This window comes from Stegodyphus dumicola, chromosome X1 (genome assembly GCF_044657685.1).
Source record: "Stegodyphus dumicola isolate Sdum_Otavi_A_Nest chromosome X1, ASM4465768v1".
NCBI lineage: Eukaryota > Metazoa > Arthropoda > Arachnida > Araneae > Eresidae > Stegodyphus > Stegodyphus dumicola.
In genome coordinates this window covers 172,686,085-172,710,628 of record NC_140780.1, presented here as the reverse complement: position 1 = coordinate 172,710,628, position 24,544 = coordinate 172,686,085, and the positions used below count along the sequence as shown (strand labels likewise).

The 24,544-nt window shown below is 31.8% G+C and overlaps 1 protein-coding gene across 2 annotated transcripts in view; it reads left to right on the top strand.

Annotated features, from left to right (window-relative positions):
* Positions 1–24,544, top strand: part of LOC118200991 (kelch-like protein 5) — a 139,688-nt gene that overhangs the window by 93,242 nt on the left and 21,902 nt on the right. The window contains exons 9-10 of one of the 2 annotated variants that reach the window (XM_035372991.2): positions 22,134–22,305; positions 22,423–22,483. In XM_035372991.2, coding sequence (XP_035228882.1) covers positions 22,134–22,305; positions 22,423–22,482 — 232 coding nt within the window. In that variant the 3' untranslated portion in view covers position 22,483. Of the gene's footprint in view, positions 1–13,479; positions 13,746–22,133; positions 22,306–22,422; positions 22,484–24,544 lie in introns of those variants that run through there. The other variant, XM_085808297.1, reaches the window with a different exon arrangement.

Below are 24,544 nucleotides of genomic sequence, written 5' to 3'. Positions count from 1 at the left end.
TCGTGTTTTCATACTCTAACCTCCAGTTCTTTCCAAATGTGTTCTATGGGGTTTAAATCTGGCGACTGAGGGGGTGTTTTCAAAACCTGTGGACAATTATAGAGACACTACAGGCGAACGTTGAGAGCCATATACTTAGGATCGTTATCATGATTAAAAATAAAGTTGTTTCCAATACCCAAATTTTGGGCTGATAATTTTAAATTGCCTCTTAAAATATTGAAATAAAGAGAATTATTCATTGTGCCATCAATAAATACTAAATTACCTAGTCCTGGTGCTGCCGTGCACTCCCACATAAGAAAACCTCCACCGCCATGCTTAACTGTTCCAACTAAGTTCTTAAATGAAGATCCTCGTTTCTCTTCTTCATTCTTATTCAATCGTCAGAACCAAAAATGTTAAATTTGCTTTTGTCAGCAAATATGACATTATTCCAGTACGTTTTGGGTGTATTTATCATTGATTTTGCGAATGAAAGCCTAAGCTTTCTGTTTTTCTCACAGCAAAATTTTTTTTGGGCAGAACGCCCATGTAATCCAGCTTCTGTAAGAATTCGTCGTACAGTTTAAGGTGAAATTCAAGTAGAAAACTTTCCATTAAATTCTGCAGAAACTTTTACAGCAGTCAAACGTGAGTTTTTCACAAATTTTCTAATAATAAATCTCTTATCATGTTTAGTTAACTTTCTCGGTCGACCTCTTCTTACCTTGTTTCCAATCCGATTTTCTTCTTTAAAGCGTTTTTATCACATACTGCAGTGTAGAATGGGAGAAATTAACAAATTTAGCAATATTTTGAATTGATTTTCCACTACTATTGTGAAAAATTATCAATTTTCGAATGCTGTTTGTAATTTCTTTATGACTGTGACCCATTTTTCAATAATAAATAGAATATTATGAAGTAAACAATAAAAAATTAAAACAATTTTTTTAAATGCCACCACAATGAAAAAATTAAAAAAGCGGCAAATGATAATTCTAATTTTGATTTTATCCAAAAATATTTCAGTGTAGAAAGACTTTTGTGAGATTTTTTTATCATTGTGAGATTTTTGATCTTTTGTATCATTTTTTGATTATTAATTTCTTAAAAATAAAGTTTCGCTATATTTTATAAATATTTCATGTAATTTTATTGTGAATAGATTATAGGTCGTATTATTAAAATCTCATTCAGAAAGTTTACTTTTAATTAATGGATAGAGCCCTATTTCAATGAAAATCATAAGTGTACGAACACTTTTGGGAGCCACTGTATAATTTTGTATTTATTCTGAATATTTCTATTACTAAAGAAATAAATTTAGCATTTTTTCTTACACATTCTAAATGCATTTAGTTTTTTAGAATAACAGAAATCTTTAATAAAATCCAAAAATTCTAAAATGAAGAGGAAACATGTTGAAGAAAGAGAATTATTCTTCAAAGATACATACAGTTATTATTATGTAAATTAAGCAGTTATTTATAATTTCGGCCTTTACTTTAATTTCCCTTTCCTGACCATAATGCAAATCACTTAGATATTTTTTAAACTAAGGTTTTGGGGTGGTAAGACAGAATTTCTTTCTAGCCTCCACTTGCAGGTTGTATTAGCTCCTACGAATTCTGATAATTTGTAATAATTTGTCTTTGCATTATTGCTGCTGATATTTGAATTTGTTATGACAACAATTACGTTACGATTTGTTAGGCTGCTATCACACATCCATTTATTTCGGAAGAAAAACTGTTTAGAACACTTTTTCTGCTTTGTCACAACAGCCAATCGCCACAGGTCACATTGGGCTTAACACAGGGAAAACTGGTTCTCCATTACAAACAAGCTAATAGCATTCGAAGCTGATAGCTGATTGGTGGAAAACAAACAAAGCTGATTGGTTGAAAACAAACAACTTGCAATTTTTTTCGAAAGGAAGGGGGAAATTGTGCATCTTTCTTTCTATAGTAAACCAGGCAGAAAAATTGTCCAAAACAGTAGTTCGTGTGAAACAAATGCATGTGTGATATGTGCCTTACTGAACCAACTTAGATTAAAATTAAATTGTGTAGTCTTTGACTACTAGTCCACAGTTTAGTTTGAATTTGACTGTTCCTAGAGAGGATGTTGGTTTGCATATTGAAACAAATTTGTAATTGTTAGAAAAGATGCTTAAAGAGAAGGAAATTAATGTAAATTTATCAGAATAAGGCTTCAAATTAAAAAGATGCATAAATATTTTGTTGAGTATTGGTGCTACAAAACGTAAATGTTTTGTAGCTTTTAATGCATAGTTATCCTAATATCGTTTAAGAACCAATGTCATAAATTGCATGTATTTTAAACTGTGACATGTTAATAGATTGTGAATTTAATAGTGCTTTTTTAACAAATATATTTTTTAATAAATTTAATTCCGGTCATGTAAATCTATAATGACTAAGGGTATCTAGCTAGCTAATTTAATTATTTGTAACTAACTGGCCACCTTTAAAAGTTACCTCTGCATATTAAAGTGAGTTATTGCCTTTCATTAATCCTTACCGTGGTCACAAGCTACAGAAAAATAATGAAAACTTTAATGTAAAACTTATTCTTTGCATCTAGCGAGACTTAAAATAATACAAAATAACTTATCACCTCTGGTGCTTTAGTGACTTATTGGAACCTTAAAATATATTAACTGGGTTACAACCCCAAGAACTCTACATGAAGCTATGACACTAACTGCATCAGATACAACTAACCTTCAAAACTTGCCAACCATGCCTACATCAGGCTTTCAGATTTGTTCTGATCAGCAGGTCTCTCTCTAGGCAAGCAGTAGCGGTGGCAACAGCCAGTCTTCTGTTACAAATCATTCTGATTATGGTTTTACTTCTCATTTTAACCTATGCTGTTTGACGTAAAATCTACCTGCTATTTACTAAATCTCTAAACTGAGCAAGTACATGACGAAATGAGGCATAAAAGGAAAAAAAATCAACATAAAGCTAACTGTTAGCAAAATATAAATAAAATATCGCTAATCTTCTTTCAAATAAGTTTAAAATATTTAATATAACTTGATAAATTTTATAAAGTTGATTGTATTCTCAAAGTTGTTTTTTAATTATGTTTATTAAGTTGTGTTTAATAGTAATGCATTCTACTTGTGGATTTATTTTATTCTTAGGATGGTATTGCAAAAGGTTCAGGCATAGCTAATATCTTTAATTGAATTATTCAGTTCCCATTTGTGGATGAGCCCTTAATTTTTTCATTAATGATCCTTAAAAGTACTTACTTTTCATGGGCAGAAATGTGTATGAACCCTGCAAAAGCATAAAAAATCTTGATAAAAACCAAAACTTGAGTAAAAGTTGTATTTATGTTCATAAATTTATAACCGATTAATTAACAGATAAATAAAAGGCTGACTGCATTTTTCCCTGAAGCTATGAAATCCCCCCTGGTTGAGAACTCCTGGAATAGACAGTAACACAATTGTTTTCATAGAAAGCCATGGAATTTTTTTTTAATAATGCAAAATTTTCTTTCTCATCCAGAGAGATCTATCACAAATATATACCTAATGAGAAATTTTTCAAGGAATTCAAGCAAGTACAGTAAAAAGCTAAACTATCCAGAAAGCTTGGTAAATGCCAGATTTTTTATATAAAAATTCCGGATAGTTGAACTTATAAAATATGGAATTGACGCAAGAAAGATAAATGAATGGGAAAAATTTCCACTCTAAATTATGAAAACAAGCATCTTATTTGTGCTAACTTGAATATCAGAAACCTGCATTAAAATTGTGTAAGATTTTTTTTGGGGGGGAGGGGAGAAATGTATTTTAGACATATATTGCAGACCTTAAACATGAAAGTAAAACATCTGATCCAATTATGAAATCCCACCGAACATGGAAGTTGATGGAGATGTCATTTCTTGAAGAGTTTAAACAAACAGATTGTTTTTTTATTTAGTTAGATAATAAAGGCATACAAATTTTGGATATAGCACATAAAAAATTTCTTATCCTCATTTTTCATGTTATATTGCCATTGTTTATCCATTTTCAAAGTCGGGGCTATTTTATGCCTGGATCCTGTAACTTTGAAAATATTCCATGTAGTCTCAAATATGATTCTTTTTCCAAAATGCAAGAAAATAGAGTTTATATCTTTGTCTGAAAAAATTAAATCAATTTAACAATTTACATTAAATTTTTGTTTCACCAGAAAAAACTTATGATTGTGTTGTGACATCATGCTTATCCATTATTGGTGCAAAATCACACATTTTCACAACAGTGTAAGTATGTTCATAGTATTATAAGCTCTATAATAGGCTTTTAATCTTTCATTTACTAAATTTTGGGGGGGGGGTAAAAAATTTTCGTAAATTCTAAAATATTCTGGTTACTTGATGCCAGGGTATCATGAGATGCAGATCAATGAGCCTTCATCTAGACCTTGGATATCGCCTATAGTCCTAGTTTGGAAGAAAGACAGTTCCATGTGATTTTGTTCCATTGTGTCGATTATAGATGTCTAACTGACATTACAGAGTTGCCCTATGCCTAGTCGTAGACACTAGCAGGGAACAAATGCTTCTCCACCCTGGATATGAAGCACACGTACTGGCAGGTGGAACTAGACCCTGAAGGCAGGGGGAAGGCTGCATTTACTAATGGTCAAAGACTGGCAGTTTTAAGTAATGCCTTTTGGAAAGTGCAGGGCTTCAGTGACTTTTGAGAGCTTTATGGAGACAGTTTTTAAAGGACTGTCATATTATGTCTCTCATGATATCTTGACAACATTGTTATATTCAGATGCATCAGAACATCTGGAATATATCAGAACATCTGGAAAATACCAGAAAAATACTACAGAAGCTCAGAGAAGCCAGTTCAAAAGCGGGGCCGTCAAATGTAATTTATTTCAATGAAAAGTTAGCTATCATGGTCATATGATCTCTACTGAAGGCATACACATAAATTCCTGAGAAAATCAGTTGTTTATGACTGGTGTCATTCTCAAGATGTTCATCAATTAAGAAGCTTTTCCAACCTATTCACGTACCATCAAAGATTTGTCAAAGGCTTCACTAAAATCCCAGAGCATTTACACTGCCTGATAGAATTAAAGAAAAAGTTATAGCAAACAGATGAGTGTGAAGAAGCGTTTAAAGTTTTGAAAGTCGCTTTGACTTCCACTCCTGTGTCAGCTTATTTTCAAGCTCAAAATAATGTTGGTCATAATACAAATGCATGCAATGAAGGCATTGGAGCTAAGGCTAGGAATATTTTCATTTGACATCGAATAATATGTTACTGCCTATTTTGTACAGGACTCTCAAAGCCAGGTAGAAATTACTGCATCACAAGAAAAGAGCTTTTACCCATCATGAAGGTAGGACGTTTCCATTACTATCTCTACAGGCTAAAATTTCTGTTGCACACCACTCATATCATATGAAGTTGGCTGCTTAGCTTAAAATTTTGCTTGATGGATACAGTGGCTACAGGAATATGTCATGTAAATTTGATATTTCAAAAGAACTTCACTTCGGGATGCTGATGCACGTTTGAAAAGACCAGACTTAAGCTTTTGAAGTGTTTAAGAATATCAAAAATGTTTGCTGAAATGTCCAAACATTTTTCAAAAGCTAAAGGAAAAAATGGCTTTAAAGGATTAATTATATAAATGGTTGCAATTTCTGAACTTCTGATCCATGGAGCAGCAAAGAAATTAGAAAGGTCCAAATGGGAGATCCTGAATTGTGACCATTTGTATAATTAATTGAAAATAGGAGAGAAAAGCCCAGCTGGCAAGAAATAGCAACCATTAGTTATGGCATCAAAAAAGATACTGGGCTTTATGGGACTCTCTTCATCCGTGAGATGGGAGTTCTCTCCAGCAGACGAGAATCTGATGAAAGAAAGGTTTCTGATTTCAGCTCATCTTACTGAGATCTCAATTCCATAGTATTGTGTTGGAGATTCATAGCAGTGCTATTGGAACAACAACAGACTTTATACGTGTTCTGCAACTACATGGGTTAGGGTCCCAGTTATAAAACTCCCATATCATGCAAGACATAGTAGTCCAACCAAAAGTCACATGCGAGATGCTAACCATTCTCTTGCCGAGCATCCAGGTCCCACACTGGATTCTAATGGACCTTTTTAATTTTTCCCTTTAACACACTTTCAAACTGGGTCTAAAGGATCACTCCCTGTTTGTGGGGCTAATTGTAAGATGTGACCTATTCATCTGTAAATTTGACTGGTGGTCAAATATGCTCACACCAGGACTACATGGGCTGCCTGTCACCACAGACATTGCTACCACACCTGCCATACTGAGCTACTGGTGTCATTGGTTCTCGGACTTATACCAATCCTCCTTTTAGTCCAGCCATATAAGACAACCTTCTCTCGGCAATCTGGAACCACCAGGCTCATTTTTTCATCCCCTGGTGCCAAGGTACAGATCCGAGCCAGTACAATAAACGACTGCCGGAGATAGCCCTACTCATTTTGGTATTACATAAAGTACTTGAGCATTTCTTCTGGTACACAGCCAAAACAGATTTAGAAAATTGGTGCAAATCCCACTATGTGTTTGATGCTCAAAAAAGGCCCACAAACATGTACACTGCTCAAAAAAAAAATGGGACAGTCCTACATCTCCCGATCTACTGGGCCGATTGACAAAATTCAAATTGCGTTCTTCATGTCTCGAAAGCGCGACTTAGGATATATATTAGATTTATATATAGCACTATTCTAACATAGGTATTTTGACACAAAATCGGACTTTTTCTGAAATAACATACCAATTTTTTTACATATTTCGATTCTACGACTCAAATTACGCCTAAATATGAAATTTTGTAAAATTTGGAGCGAAATTTACGGAGAAATTCACAAATTTATGTTGGCACTTTTTTGTCAGTTTGCGCCAAGAATAGTTCACTTGGCAAACTTCTTAATATATGGCAACCTAGTTTCCTTAGGAAAAAAAGTCACCATCGTTCCTTTTTTCCAAATAATATTCTTTATATTATATTTTTAATTATAACTTATTATTTTAAGTAATTTTTTCTTTTCGAATTTCATTTTAATTGTTTAAGTTGCACTTTATTTTTCGAATAACTGTTCTAAAAATTTCTATTTACCTATTCGAACTGCGTAAATAAAGGTGCAGCATTTATTTTTTTTTTTCAAATAGTTTTGTTTATATATATTTTTCGTCATAGCTATTATTTTAGGTCATTTTTAAATTTTTATACTTTTATTTTAATTGTTTGTGTTGCATTGTCTCTTCAGATAATTGTTTTAAAATTTTCTATTTATTCCTTCGAACTGAGCATTTTAAATATATTTATTAATATCAATTTTCCAGAATTTGATTTTATTTATTTGGACTGCGTTTTTTTCGGAAGAATACTTTGTAACCCAGACTACGATGCGTTTAAAAACTGCATACTATGTTAAAAGAGAAAATACAGTAAAGCACAGTTTTACATGCCTTTCAATGTTCCGTTCAGAAAAAATATATATAAATAAGAGAGATGTATAACCAATATTTTAACTTAGGATGACTTGCATACACTGCTTTAAACAGTTTTATCATTGTGCCCATTGCTTTACACAATTTTATCCTACATTTGGTTTCTTAAAATGTTATTCATATTTTAGTCAAATATTTTATTTTTGAAATCGCAAGAATCAAATATCATAAGATTGAAAAGTTTTAAATTTAAAAAAATACGAATACTAAATTTTACGAAAAAATTTATTTTTCTTCTCTGTTTCTTTAAGCATTCTGAAAGTACATTGAAAAGTATCCAACTTTTCGAAACATTTTGGTATTTCTGACAATCATTTTACATAAAGTTATCGCCTTCCATTTCATAAAGGCCCACAAACGGCTGAGCGGTAAAGTTGCTGAAAACTGGTAGTTCACTACGGGGTTCGAACCCCGGTAAACGGGCTGGTTGCATTGGCGTTTTCGTGGATTTTCTCATGTGTACCGCGTATGACAGCTGGTTTCCCTTAAAAAGTTCTTCACGAAGTATTTCGTCAGAGCCTTTATCAGTCTTTAGAGGCTAAACATTTTGAAGGTATGAGATGAAAGGAAAGACTGGTTTCATCAAAAGGTTTTGGTTTATTTTATTATGACAAAGCACACTACGGCTATCTGCCTAAGGGGAGGGATGCCTTCCTGGAGGACTTTCTGAGGGAAACTGGCTCGCATACACGTTACACATGTGGAAAACCACGAAAACGCCTATGCAGCCAGACCGTTCGCAGGATTTGAACCTCGGACCGAACTACCAGTGTTCAGTGACTTTACCGCTCGGCCGCTGTTTCATCAGGAAGGGAAAAAAACATCTTTAAGTGACATCCACATACATCACTGGATAAACTCCTGAATCTTCAAATAATTCGACTGAGGAAATCATGGGATTCACCATTTATGATACGATATGATGTTCTATAACGTAATTTACACAACCATATAGTTTAAAACCAGTTGCTCTTCACTTTAATCTGCAATGATATCGTTTTGTCTTTTCTGTTAACACAAGCTCAATTGATGGTATTTGCTGGTGTACTCGTCCAAGTGTTTTCTCTTTGAACACCTAAATTCTTTGAAGTATCCTGAAAGTATATTCGAAAGCGTCCAACTTTTTGAACATCTTGGTACGTCTGACAGCCAAATTTCCCTGCAAATTTTTGCTTACTTTTCTCCCTAATTTTCTTCTTTCCTTCTACAGTTATTTTCAGTGCTCACACAAGAAAATTAAGATTTTTCGACTGCTAGACTTCCATACATTTTGCATTCTTGTCAATTTTTTAAAATATCAATTGCATGAATTGCGTTTCAGCTGAAGACAGCTTTTCATTTTCTAGTCATTTTAACTATAAATAAAAAAAAAAGCGAAGTCCAAAAAATAAATATTTTAATTAAAAGATTTTTGCTAAATGACAAAGAAATAAAACAGTCCAGCAGGGTTAATTCTGTACCACAGAGTGACCTGATTCTTATATCGGCTGAAACAATCTAAATCATATTAAAGATCATGTTTTTTTATACAATCTATAACGCGAGAGAAAAATTAGCTTCTTAAAACATGCTTTCTATGAGAATTAATATAAAAATTTATATTTATATATATATTTTTTATAGTTGGGACTTGAACCAAACTGTCAGACTTTTAAAGCTTATTTTACATGGTGGTTATTATTAAAGTTCCACTTTGAAATGGTCATAAAAGGAAAACTACCGGACCAAATGTTATCAAACTTGGGAATCGTGTAAAGGAGGTTATGAGAATTTATTTTCGGCGGAAAAAAAAAAGAGTTCAAAAACTCACCATCAGGGGAAAAATGGCGCTGTATACAATATTGTTAAATGAAATAAGACACGAAAACATCTGTTTAAAATGTGTTTAATATTTTCCGAAACCTGTTACAAAGCATGTTCAATGTAGCGTCCAGCATTTTCCTAAAGCAAGTTAAATCATGTTACTGCATTCTCAACAGCAGCTCTTAGCATATCAGGTTTGGTTTTGGTTTGGTTTATTAGATTACAAAGCACTCGAGGGCTATCTGCCTTAAGGGAGGGATGCCTTCGTGGAGGACTTTTTAAGGGAAACTGGCTCATATACACATTACACATAGCATATCAGGAGGAATGTTATCAGTGTATTACATTTTTCATTTCTGCCAAATTGTTTAGATTATCACCATAAACAGTGCTTTTGAGATAACCTCATAGAAAAAAGTCACAGAGGTTGAGGTCTGGTGGGAAGAGGGGAAGTGTTGGCCTATAAGACGTTCATTCGTGAAATGTTGCCTAAGTAACTATGCGACACTCTTGAGGTGGTGCCCAGCCCTGCATAAAAATCATAGTATCTAAAATGCCACGTTACTGCAGTTCATGTATCACGAAACATTTTAATATTGGCTCTAAGTGAGCTGCAATCGCAGTGGTCCAGCTGTCGACTGCTCTTCAGAAAAAAATGGTTCAGTTATAAAACTAGCTGTCATTCAACAGTAAACGGTGTGAAATGACAGTTATGCAATCGAATGCAGTAGGAGAATGCAATGAAACTAGATAGATAACATGAGAGATTTCTTTGGCCCAAATCGATTAAAAGCGTTTTGAATCAGTATCTTCATGTTTTAGTGCCGAATTCAGGCTTAAAAAATTACAAATTAGCGATCTGTAAGAAAACGATTTCCAGATTGTACGCACTTGTGAGAGTGATTTGCGATCTCACATTTTCTAATCGCTAATTCGTGGTTTTCACGGACGAAATTCTCACTTACAGGGATGGCGCACTCGACATTTATCGAATTTAACGTCTTTAAATAATAATTTGCCTACTTCAAAGTTTCTTAAGGGTACACAACATATTAAACCTGTTTAACAAAAGGTTAAGTTAGATTCCGACCCATATTTCGTTTAACAATATTGCATACAGCGCCATTTCCCCCCCTGGTGGTGAGGTTTCGAACTTCCTTTTTTTTCCGCGGAAAATAAATTCCCATGACCTCCTTTACACGATTTCCAAGTTTGATAACATTTGATGCAGTAGTTTTCCTTTTATGACCGTTTCAATGTGGAACTTTAATTATAACCACTCTGTATATTATTAAATTTTAATTTGAAGCTATGCGTTATATGTATACCATGCGTAAAATTTTCGCTTTTATGGAAAAATAAAAAATCGAAGCAAATATACTTAGTATAATGGACCAAAACTGAAAACATTTACCCTCCCTCCGAAAATAAAATATTGAAATTTCGAACTTGAATTTACTGGGTTATCGAAATATTTAATTTGACTTATCTTTTAAGTCCTAGTTCCAACAACAATTCTGTCAAAAATTCCGAATTACTTAAGCTAAAGTTAAAGATTTAGTATATATTCACTGTATGTTAATAAAGTAATCAGAGTGTAATAAAAATATATTATAGAATTTACGCTGATGTAACTTTTTGTCTGACTGCACAACATGTAATGGAAGAGAAGGTTTGTAGAGATCTGTTTTTCACATGCCTCTAAAAGTAGATGTCATATTAATTTTGTCTCTTCAATGTCAAAAATTTTCCTTTGAGAGGCAACTTTAGTTTTTGAGAAAGAAAAAAAAATCACAAGAAGACTAATTTGATATTAAATTGGAGATTTAATTGGAGACTCATCAGTTGCCTAGCATTTGAAAAAGAAAAGATTGTTAAATACTAATTGTTTGCTGCTCAGTCTAACCCATGCTGCATGGTTGGTTTTCATAGTTTTTTAGGTTCTCTTTACAAAGATTCTCTATGAAAGCATCTTAATCAAATAGCTCCCATGTTCTTTCTATGTTCAAATAACCAACTAACCTAGTTTAAGCGCGATTTCCAAGTGAAGTTACTAGTAAAATCCGAATACTCATTAAAAATCATGTAGCTAGCCAATCGGGAGTAACATGAAAGATACGGAACCAATAATTGAAATGTTGTTATGGTACGCTGTTTCTTAACGTAGATGGTCATTCCTTAATTAAATAGCCCACCAACAGCCGAGCGGTAAAGACGCTGAACACTGGTAGTTCAGTTCGAGTTTCGAATCCCGCGAACGGGCTGGCCACATGGGCGGTTTCGTGGTTTTCCCCATGTGTAATGTATATACGAGCCAGTTTCCCTTAGAAAGTCCTCCACGAAGGCATCCCTACCTTTAGGCAGATAGCCCTCGTGTGCTTTGCCATAATTAAATAATCCAATTCAATCCTTAATTAAATATAATTGATTTGTAAATTCTACTAGAACTGACGGTAAGAATTGAAGTGGAAATAAGTAATATGGTGTGAACTCTTGATTAATATAAAATTAAAAATATTTGCATAGAAAAATGTTTGCATTCAGACAAAGTTTTTTGAAATATTTGCAATTACTTTATAAGAAGGATTTATTAATAACAGTAATAATTACTTATTATATTACTGATGATTAGGATTCAGTTCTTGACAATTACATTCTAAATTAGAATTTTAAGGATATAATGAAAATGCGCTACGCACAAAAATACATTTTAGGAAAAAATTGAGTTGATTTTTTATGTTTTAAAACTTCTTAAATTCATTTAGTAAACATTGTATCCTCGTTGTTTATTGAATCCAGAATGTTGGTGTCGTTTATATAATTATTCTTACTTGTCCACAGAATCTGCTGACTTATCCAGCCATTAAGTAGCTGCAGATCATTTCTACATAACCATTGAACTTCCATTAATTCAGTCTCTAGAGAGTTGTATGTTTATATCATAATTTGACTTTTATAAAAAATGATTATTTTAAATATTACGTTTCTTTTAAAATATATTGTGCTTTAAAAATATGGATAATAGTATCAGCCGCTCTTTCAGCCACTTCAAAAGCAACAGTTTGTTTACAAATAAATTATGCAGTTAATGTCATAAAATCCAAATAAATATCAAACGAAAATTCTCAGTTTTAGACAATTCGATTTAAACGAAGTAAAGTAGCAGACGATAAAACGCCGAAGGTAAAAATTTACTTTTACAAAAACTTACTCTTAAATTTTTTAAAAAAAGAAAAGATACGAGAGAATTTAAAAAAAAAATAGTTAAAAATTTGAATAATATCATCTATAATTTAAAAAAAATAGCCTTTCATATAGTATTAATAAATATTTATTACGCATCATTGAGGGAAAAAATGTCATATAATTAATTCTCCGTAAAATTTTGCTTGAAGTTTAAGGTTAAAAATAGCTGTGGCAATTCAGTGTAACAGAAATCGATAGACCACATTTGGCGTTATTATCGCTCAAAAAAAAGGTGCCAAATTTCAAAACGCGAAATTATGTAAATTCGTGTATATCTTAGAAAATTTTGAGTAAAAAAGTCTAATTTTTTGCAGATATGCTTAAAAATACACCTACTTTAAGATGATGGCAAAAATTTTATAGGTTATAATTCAAAATTTTTTTCGAAAAATCTATAGAAATTATTTAAAAATAAAAATTTAAAAAATAAAACGCAAAAAATGGGTAAATTTTATTTGGAATGAACCAAAATTTCAAAATGTGAGAGAAAAAATCAAAAAAGTTTAATAAAAAAAGAGATATTAATAAATATTTGCCAAATTCAAGTAACATTGAGGAGCTAAAATTTTGAGAGCTAATATTTTAAAAACTATTCGTACGATTTTTACAAAACTTGGTATTCTGGCATAATTTGAGTCGTAGAATCGAAATATGTAAAAAAATTGGTATGTTATTTCAGAAAAAGTCCTATTTTGTGTCAAAATACCTATGTTAGAATAGTACTATATATAAATCTAATATATATCCTAAGTCGCGCTTTTGAGACATGAAAAACGTAGTTTGAATTTTGTCAATCGCCCCAGTAGAATGGAAGATATAGCACTGTCCCATTTTTTTTTTTTTTTTTTTTTTTTTTTTTTTTTTTTTTTTTTTTGAGCAGTGTACATGAAGAAGGCTACACTCTAGGAGCACCATTTCAAAGGATGGCTGTGGATATTCTTGGACTTCTACTTTACACAAAGGAGCAACAGGTACATCCTAGTTGCCATAGATTACTTCAATAAATAGCTGAAATCTTGTACTAGCCCTAATTAAGAAGCTTTAACTGTCACAGAAACCTTAGTAGAATAGAAAACTGGATTTGATGATTTGGAGTGCCTCCTCTCATTCACTCTGACCAAGGAGCAAATTTCACATCTGCCATATTTAAAGGCAGATGCAGAATTCTCAACAATTCGATGGGGCTGTGTTGTATGCATGCATTTGTAAATATTAAATTTTTTTACTGCAGTGTTGTATGATATATTTATTAGTTTTCTATTTGCTGTCACATTTATTTATTTATATATGTTTGTTTGTTTCTAACATGGAAGTATTGATTTTCTTGATCTGAGTTTTGCAACATCTAGAATGTAAAAATAAATATATTATCTCTTGTGGGAATGCCTTTTCACACAACAGATCTTTCCTGAATTTCCTGGAAGCTAAAGTCTATATAAATATAACTAGGAAATCGTAAAAAGTTGTTGTTTTAGCTGGTATTGAATTACATGATTTCTCTGAATCATGAGTTTACTCTGCAAGTGATTTTAGTAACTGCTGATATTTCTCGTGCCCTAAGAAAAAATTATTTATATCTGTGTTCTGCTTAGCCTTCTGAACATCATAACCACCTTCATCAAGTCATGAGATTTTTTGTCACTTGGTATATATTAGCTTATAATTTATGATATTTTTCTTTTACTTTTGTTAGTAATATAAATGAATGTAAGTTTATGAAAATAGAAACTAAAATAAGTAAATATACAAATTTAGCTAATAAAGATTGTTTGAATACAGATCAGGACAGATCCAGAAACCGATCCCACTCAGACAGTGGCGTAACTAGAACTCTTGGGCCCCTATGCAAAAAATTTTCCTGGACCCCTTTCCCAATAAATTTAATGTGCTTAAAAAAGAAAAATCAAGGATTCCAGGAGGCAATGTTTTCATGATGATTTTTATCACATTTGGATTAATTTTTAAAGAATAAAAGCACGTTCTTCGGGAACCAGTTGAAAGGTACATAACAAGAAGAAAGAATAAAAAGGAAAATAATTTCCCTTGACCAACTGGTGAAATGAAAATTTGCTTTAGTCTGGGTATTTGAGGTCAGATGATTTTAATTCAGTTACTTAAAACTTTTTGTGTGAGTGCGAGAGACAGATTTTTCTCTCCTTTCACTGAGATGTATACTGATAATAAATGAATAAGTCTATATAAAAAAAGGAACATGCTGACGTATAGCATTAAGAAAAGGAAGAAAGACTAGATTTGCGGAGACTTTTATATAAAATCCAAGAAGTTTTACATACTAATGTTTTAAATTTTTATATAAAATCTGCGCCTATCTAAGTTTTTTCGCTTAAGTTAGCAAACTTATAAATAATTAGTTATATTATAAACTGACAGGCAAGATAATTGATAAACGTACAGAAAAAGTATTACATTAATGTATAGTACTCTGTGATTTACGAACATGATTTATGCAATAATATACAAGTAATAAATAAGAAATATTATAATGTTAAATGATACATTTGTTAAATATAAAACATATTTATCATAAACTTCATAAAGGAAACTATTTGAACATACAATTTTTGTAGAAAATATGTATGGTAAAGTTTTTTTTCCGTCTTTTTAAAAAACCTTTTGGTACACTAAACTACTTGAATACATGATTTTTATAAAAAATATGAATGCTAAAGTTTTTTACTGTTTCCTTTTAATTTTCCTCAGTCCGTACTGCTCTTCTTCTCTAATTTTTTCCTCCCTCAATAAGTGTAATGATAAAATTTGTGGCCAAAATTCATCATAAAGAAAAAATCCTTCATTTTAAATTTGCATCTCCTAACCTCATTTCCTCAAAATTATTTATCAATACTTGCATGTCCATTTTCTCAGCCATCTCAGCTTCAACGCTCAATAGTGCAAAATTTCACAACCGATCTTGTGTCATACTGTTTACTTAAATATGTTTTTATTATTTTCAATATTGAAAATGACCTCTCACTTGTGGCTGTGGTTACAGGTAATGATAAATACAATATAAGTGAATTGCACACTCCCGAAAAACTGCTTGTCATATCATAATATTTTACCACTGCTAATTTAGCTAAATCCTTAACGGATTTCAAATTTTGGATTTCTGTTCTGAAAGTATTTATAAATAATAAAAGTGAATACAGAAAACATATAAAGATAACTTCCAGTGCAAGTCTTCTTTATATGTTTTCTCTATTTTTGAAACATTATTATAATTTCCGTATTTGTTAACAATGACAGTGTTTTAGGTTCTTTATTTCTCTTTTATTTTCCAAATTTAGTTTCTACGCCCCACTTATTTGAAATAAAGTCAGCTTCTTTCATAATGTCTTCAAACTTGTTTCTCATATCTTGCATATTAATAGAAACGCTTTTTAGAAGTTGATGTGCTCCATTCAAGTCGATTGATTTTCGATTGTCGAGCCGATTGATTTTTTGATCGATCCAGCCCTTTAGCGCAGGATGTGTTTAAAAACTTTTGTTTTTAATTTTGGCCTGTTATGATGTTTCTTAATGTATGGAAGCATAGATTATATTTATATTTCATATTTATCATAAAAATATTTAATTAAATTTATATTAGTAGACATTTGCATTGTTAATGGTGATAATTTTGGATTTTTCAGATAAATGGATTAAAAGTTTAGGTGAATTGAATTTTTAGCAAGTTTTAAATTATAAGAATTTAATTTATGATTAATTTAGATATTACAAAGCAATAACTTACCTTTATAATGAAGAATTATATTTGAGATCACTTTGAAATTTAATTTTAAAGAAAAACTTCTGTTTGTTCTCGAAATGGCATTAGATAAGTTCAGCTTACTGTTCTGAGTCATCAGCCAATTTACAAGTATACTTGAGGGGTAGCGTTTCACACTTCAATGCGGTGGCTTAACGAAGAAAGGGACCTGAAACCACCCTTCAATGCAGCTGTTTAACGAAGAAAGGGACCCCACCTCCACTATAAATTTAGAGTGTCTTCCCAAGTTGAGTCACAGTAAAACTTTCATCCAAGACTTTACTGTAAAGATGTCCATTGTCCATTTCTCTTTTCAAATGCTGAAACATCTGATTTTTTTTTTCAGTCAAATTGTACTATTATTATTGCCATATTCCAATGATACATAATACATCACCTGCAATATCTTTCTACATTTCCTCTGTACTATAAATGCATTTCAGTTAATGTATAATTATTAAATACTTTGACAGTAAAAATTATGGATATTCGAATATTTTTAGGAAATTCTTCACAAGTTTACAATGAAATCATAAACAGGTAGAAACAAATTTTATTGATATGTATCCAAAGAGCTTTGAAAATGATTGTGTAATGCAAAATGGAAATTTTAAAATTAAACACAATATACTTATGGTATGAGGATTTATCTAAGTTTAAATACCCACTATAGCAAAATATGACGATTCCCTTCTAAGTTTCAAGGTTCCAGAAATGTCTAATAATTTAGAGTTAAGCTTATTGACACTAATGTATATTTGAAGATGAGTACTCACACTCTGTCCCATGGATTCTAAAAGTAGTACACATAAATACTTGTTTAGGAAACCTGTATAAAGTTTCCTCATAATTAGTCAAAATAAAATTGTATGAAACAAGTTTTGCGTACTTCGTAGAGAAATGCGTAAAACTTTGTTTAATGAAAATAGGTTTGTTGTACCCCAGGTGGATCAGAAAGCAAAAATCAGTTAGGAAAAGCGGCTATATTTTAGGAGCATTAATATTTATGATTATTCTTATCTGTTTTATTTACGTCTTAGAAAGCTATTTATGTCTCAGAAATTAATGACCTCAGATTTCCAGTCTTTACATTGCTTATAAATTAAGCAGTATCAATTTTTTATCTTAATCATTAATTTATTAATGACAAAAATATAAATATAAATGTAATATATGAGAACATATATTAATGGAAGCTATTTATGTCTTAGAAAAGTTACGCAGTGATGCTGAAATGAAAGAGAATAATGTACAAAAGGATTTTATGAGTGAAAATCGCATCATTACTATTAAAACGTGTTAATTAAATTTTTTAATGTGCAACAATTATTGAAATATTGCAATAACGGGGCAGCATTCTTTTCTGAAATATTCCATTCATTTGCGTAGTGAAAATAGCAATGTAATTCACGTTCTTTCAGATGTTGAAATGCAACTTAAAACTATTACGGCAACGCTGCCTTTGATATGTTTAATATTTTCAGTAATTAATTTATCGAAATTTACGAAGTAGTATATACTTTTGGTTGCGTGATGCCATTTTTATTATCATTATTATACTATTATTGATGATTTCACGTACTGAATGCTGTGGAAAGTAAATTAACAGCAAAAGTAAAGTAAATTGTAAAATTTCATTTCAAATAATGATTAGAAAGTACTCTATGAACGCGTTCTTCTCCTTAAACAAATAGTCCTTGAGTGCTTTATTATTATAATTCAATTCAATGCCGTTTAAATAACGTACAAATTATTGCGCATTACTCAATTATACGCTTAAATGTTTCATGTTGTTAAAATAAATTGTAATTTATAATATTTTTTTCAAATGAAGATTTTGATATGAAGAGAGATTAATATATTACTTTCAAAACAAATTTAATGTCTTCAGAATTATCTTTTACAGATAAGTGTGAATTTTTGGTAGATGGGTAATTTACAGCTTAAGAAACACTACAGCTTTTCTCTTTTCTAAAGCAAATCAAGTAAATCCTCAAACAAGTTCTGTGCTTTCAGATTTAATTCTCGATTAAGGATTTTAAAGAATTCCTAACCTGCATTTTATCTGCAATGTGAGAATATTTTGAAAATTTTGATATGAAAAATTGGATAAATATTGATTTACTCATTATTTCAAGTAAAAATATTCATTCATTCCATTTCCTACACCCATGAGTGTAAAAGTAATGAATTTCGATGAATTTAACGAAAAAAATTTCATTAAATTTACATCGGAAATTAACTGAAATATTTTGCCGGTTAATGTTTAAGCATCTGTGTATTCGTAGCCTGTCGTAAAACTCCCTGCCCTCTTTTTTTTTTTCGGACTTTGAATTCATTCAAAGATCCCTAAGCCGAACGGAAAATCTCTCCTTTCTAAATGTGGTGCCATAAATTCTTTGCGTTTTCTGTACTAGAATGGCATTTCTACATGGGGGTGAGGCAAAGTCCTTTCAAGTCACAACTACTCAATTTACGTCAATGATTTTGTGTCCTTAAGAAAGAAAAGCATGTTTTCTGGAGTTAGCAATTAATACTTAGGAATGATTCGCCCCTCCAGCTTATTAGTATAAAAAACAGAGAAAAAAATCAATCTGCCTTTAACTTTGCCATTTTGTAATGTCAATCGTGCTTCTAAATCCAAAATGTTTCTGTCCCTTACCTTGCCTCTTGGTGCGACTGCACAGGTTGCAAGTACCATCGTTTTTTACATTGTGAGAACTATACATTCAAACATGCAGATTCTTCCTTATTTAATTTCTTTAAAAATAATACAGAGTGAAATAATTTGATGGCAACAATTTGAAAAGTGATACACCGTTTACTACTTACGCCATTACTTTAGCGAACCAACGAAATACATGTTATATTAAATTCTAAGAATCATTCACATTAATAAATTCAATTTCAAACTGAATATTAGGACTGATTTTTGGACTTGGCGTTTAATGGAAAAGCTAGTAAGAGATTCAATATATGAACAAAATTAAACGCTACGGAATGACATACTATGAAAATTACAAACTACAAATAATATACCATGATTTCTCTTAACTTGCAAAGTTCATTCCAAAGTACCAGAATCCTGCCTAGTTACTTCTTTGATTTATACTTAGAATATACGTCTACTGATTATTCGATCATAATGCGAATTATACAGAAACAAATTAATATATAAAATAAGTACTTTATAATACATAGTTACAATTCATTTCCACTTCCACCGTTTTTTGATTTGGGATTGCAAAAGGAAAAACCTTTCCTTTAGGGGGGGGTTTGCCTTTAATAATTTTCAGGCTTGAGACTAAGGAATACTAAGGAACTTTTCCTATTTTCCGCTCACTGCTATTCCTAAACTGGGGTAGGTCATGAAGTTATTATTTCATAATCTAATGCTGGAATTTTAACTTTTGCAAACGCTTGAATTTAGCTGTTTCAGGTGCTTCCAAGGGCCTCCTATCTGCGTCATACAGAGAATTGCATCACTGCAACATACAGGTAGGGGGCCCTTAAATCTTAAAAGAAAACGAATTCTATTATCTACATATACTTAAAGATTCTAAAGTTAAAAGTAAATTGGAGTCAAATCAAGGTTATTCCTCAACTATATTAATATTAACAATCGTGTAAAAGGGGTTTAACACAAAATCAAAACATATCAAAATGAAAATAAGAATGGTAGTACAAATTCTAAAAATAAAAATGAAAAGCAAAAGGGAAAAAAATACAAGATAAAAAATATAAAATAATAGTTAATCTTTTATAGAAATTCTAATTTCGAACTCATCAAATGAAAATGAATTAAAGCTTCTGTATATATGTAATGGAATCCGTCTTAAAGTTTAAACGCGTAAATGTAGTTCAGCAGGACATTAAAAGGGCCCCCTAAGCCTTCGGGCCCCTATGCGACGGCACTCAGAGGCTTAAGCTTTTTGATTTGCTCTTTGCAATTAATATTATAATGAATTATTAATTTCTTCCTATTTTTCAAAGTGATCACTTAGTGAGATAAACTTCTGGCTATCCAAAAATGTTACACATTAAAGAAGTATCCAAACAGCATGAAACGTGCATCACGTGTACACTGCAGGATATGCAATATGCAAATGATTATGATTTCAGTGCACATGCACATCATGGGTGACTGCAGTCTCCTTACAATCTGTATGTAAAGAAAAGAAAGCTTACCATTTTAAATAATGTGAATTTTCTTTCATGAGAATTTTATGTGTACAGCTTCAGTACACCTTGTAGAAAAACATGAGCATCATTGCATGCAGAGATTGTGGATTATTCTTCCAGGAAACTGGTCATCATGTCAGACATAGCCAAGCAACAATCATGCAAATATGGAATCGGTCAATACAGGAGGGAACAAATTATGGACAAGAGCAATTGCAACAGCCTTGTTGCACTACACAGGAAGGCAGGCACATTCTGTGCATGGTATTCATGGAGTGCACTGCCACATCTGCAACCATCTGAACAAATGTAGTCTATAACACAACAATCAATGTCTTCATGAACGGTTCAAAATCATTTACAGTACAACTGATTATCCATTGGGCACTCATTGCTTCACTTATCTTTGACTTTAAAATGCAAGCACTTGCATTTGTAGTAGTTCATTGGAGATTGGAGATGGTCATCCGAATGGTATGATGTAATTTTGCATGAATCGCGCTTCTACCTGAAGTACCACTACAGCCAGGTTAGAGTTTTGAAGACACTGTGGAAAGAGGCTGCTTGACTATTATGATATGCATTATCATACTTGTCCAGCACCCACTGTTAAAGTGTGGAGTGATATTGAATCCCACTCCCACACCTCCGTAGTATGCATTATCAGTACACTTATCAGCCTATGCTATATCTCTGAGGTTTTACAGTCTATTCACCTTTCTTACCTTCAGGGCTAGCTTGTGGCCACATTTGGACAGGGCAGTGGACAACCATAAATTGCATGCAATGTTCAAGCTTTTTCTTAGCCCACCATATTGCATTATTACCCTGGCCTGCCCGTTCTCTGGGTCGAACATGTCTGGTCAATGATTGGACAAGTCCTAGATTGGCATGTCGCACCCAGGCATACATCAGATGAACTTTGGCTACATATGGAAATGGCATGGGCTGCCATTGACCGAAAACCCATCCAAAGCCTCTTTTACTCTGTGCCATTGCTTGTAGCAGTGGTTATTGACAAATGAGTAGGCAACACTCATTACTGATTTTTCTCATCTTCCTCACCTCAAAGAAGGCTGTATTTCAAATCAATTAACATTAATACTGTGTGTAATCTCTGAAATAAATTTGATATCTCTTGTCGCTCTTCATGTTGCACTTTGGATAGCCACACTGAACCCACAATAGTATGTAGGCTATCATTTCTTACTAAATCCTTCTATCAAAACTGAAAACGATATTTACTTAAATTTAATACAGAAAAAGACTGTGAGTTGTCTGTTTTGCTGCATACAGTGGCTTTTAATTCATTCTCTAATGAATGCACTTTATAAGCTTTCATTTCTTAAGTTTTGGAACCTAAAGAAACCTAACTAAAGTTTATTGCTGTGTTAGATCAGTATTGCTGTTTAAAAGTATATAATTAGTCTATTTTTTCTTATTTTTATGTGTGTTTATTAATATTATGGTATGCAATTATAATTATTTAAGCATTTATTATAATATTCTGCTTCTGATTTCATTTTTAGTGGTAACTTGACTAAAAATTTGAAGTCTGTCTTATGCAATATTTAATAATGTAGATACGATCCCAGAACTGATACATGGACTTTGGTGGCTCCCATGAGTATTGGAAGAGATGCCATAGGTGTTGGTATACTTGGCAATCGCCTAATTGCTGTTGGTGGATATGATGGTCAATCTTATTTAAAAATTGTTGAAGCTTATGATCCCCAAACCAATGAATGGGAAGAGGTAATAGGATTTACTCTTGGTGGAATAAAAATTAGTTGCTTCATGAAAAATGCTTTTTAAATAAAATAAAATATTTTATTATATATGGGCTTTAATTTTCCATTTCATATTTTTCAGATTCAAGAACTTGATGAGGGTCGAGCTGGCATTTGTGTGGTGGTTATGAAAGGATTTTAAAGTAATTTTTCCCATAGTATATTATTTTTTAAATTCTGTAAAAGTGGTTGTAAGTGAAACTGATTTTGTCTATAACATTGAAGAATTTATCTTACTGGATGAAAAATTTCTTTCATTAAAAACATTCCTTGTAATTAATTGATTATTAGAAATATATTATATAAAATTAAATTACAAAGAAAATGTCATAACTTTTTGACTGGCAAAAAATTCTGTTGCACTTTAGAAATCACTTATGTACACTGCTCAAAAAAAAAAATGGGACAGTGCTATATCTCCCATTCTACTGGGCCGATTGACAAAATTCAAATTGCGTTCTTCATGTCTCGAAAGCGCGACTTAGGATATATATTAGATTTATATATAGCACTATTCTAACATAGGTATTTTGACACAAAATCGGACTTTTTCTGAAATAACATACCAATTTTTTTACATATTTCGATTCTATGACTCAAATTACGCCTAAATATGAAATTTTGTAAAATTTGGAGCGAAATTTACGGAGAAATTCACAAATTTATGTTGGCACTTTTTTGTCAGTTTGCGCCAAGAATAGTTCACTTGGCGAACTTCTTAATATATGGCAACCTAGTTTCCTTTCCCGTTAGCGGAAAAAAAGTCACCATCGTTCCTTTTTTCCAAATAATATTCTTTATATTATATTTTTAATTATAACTTATTATTTTAAGTAATTTTTTCTTTTTCGAATTTCATTTTAATTGTTTAAGTTGCATGGTTCTTTTTCGAATAACTGTTTTAAAAATTTCTACTTACCTATTCGAACTGCGTAAATAAAGGTGCAGCATTTATTTTTTTCAAATAGTTTTCTTTATATATATTTTTTGTCATAGTTATTATTTTAGGTAATTTTTAAATTCTTAACTTTTATTTTAATTGTTTGTGTTGCATTGTCTCTTCAGATAATTGTTTTAAAATTTTCTATTTATTCCTTCGAATTCAGCATTTTAAATATATTTATTAATATAAATTTTCCAGAATTTGATTTTATTTATTTGAATTGCATTTCTTTTGGAGGATTACTTTGTAACCCAGACTACGATGCGTTTGAAAACTGCATATATTAAAAGAGAAAATACAGTAAAGCACAGTTAACACGCCTTTCAATGTTCCGTTCAGAAAAGATATATATAAATAAGAGAGACATTTAACTTAGGATTGCGACATTTTAACTTAGGATGACTTGCATACACTGCTTTAAACAGTTTTATCATTGTGCCCATTGCTTTACACAGTTTTATCCTACATTTGGCTTCTTAAATGTTATTCATATTTTAGTAAAATATTTTATTTTTGAAATCGTAAAAATCAAATATCATAAGATTAAAAAGTTTTAAATTTAAAAAAAATACAAATACTAAATTTTACCGTAAAATGTACTTTTTCTTCTCTTTTTCTTCAGGCATTCTACTTTATTCTTGCTCTTTTTCTTTAGGCATTCCGGAAGTATATTAAAAAGCATCCAAATTTTCGAAATATCTTGATATTTCTGACAATCATTTTAAATAAAGTTATCGCCTTCCATTTCATAAAGGCCCACAAACGGCCGAGCGGTAAAGTCGCTGAACACTGATAGTTCACTCCGGGGTTCGAATCCCGGTAAACAGGCTGGTTGCATGGGCGTTTTTGTGGATTTTCTCATGTGTATCGTGTATGCCAGCTGATTTCCCTTAGAAAGTTCTTCACAAAGGCATCCTTCCTGTTAGGCAGATAGCCCTGCTTTGACGTAACTTAATAATTCAATTCAATCCATTTCATCAATATTTGGTCAGAGCCTTTATTAGTCTTTAGAGGCTAAACATTTTGAAGGTATGAGATGAAAGGAAAGACTGGTTTCATCAAGAGGTTTTGGTTTATTTAATTATGACAAAGCACACTAGGGCTATCTGCCTAAGGGGAGAGATGCCTTCGTGGAGGACTTTCTAAGGGGAACTGGCTGGCATACATGTTACACATGGGGAAAACCACGAAAATGCCCTAGCAGCCAGCCCGTTCGCGGGATTCGGACCTCGGACAGAACTACCAGTGTTCAGTGACTTTA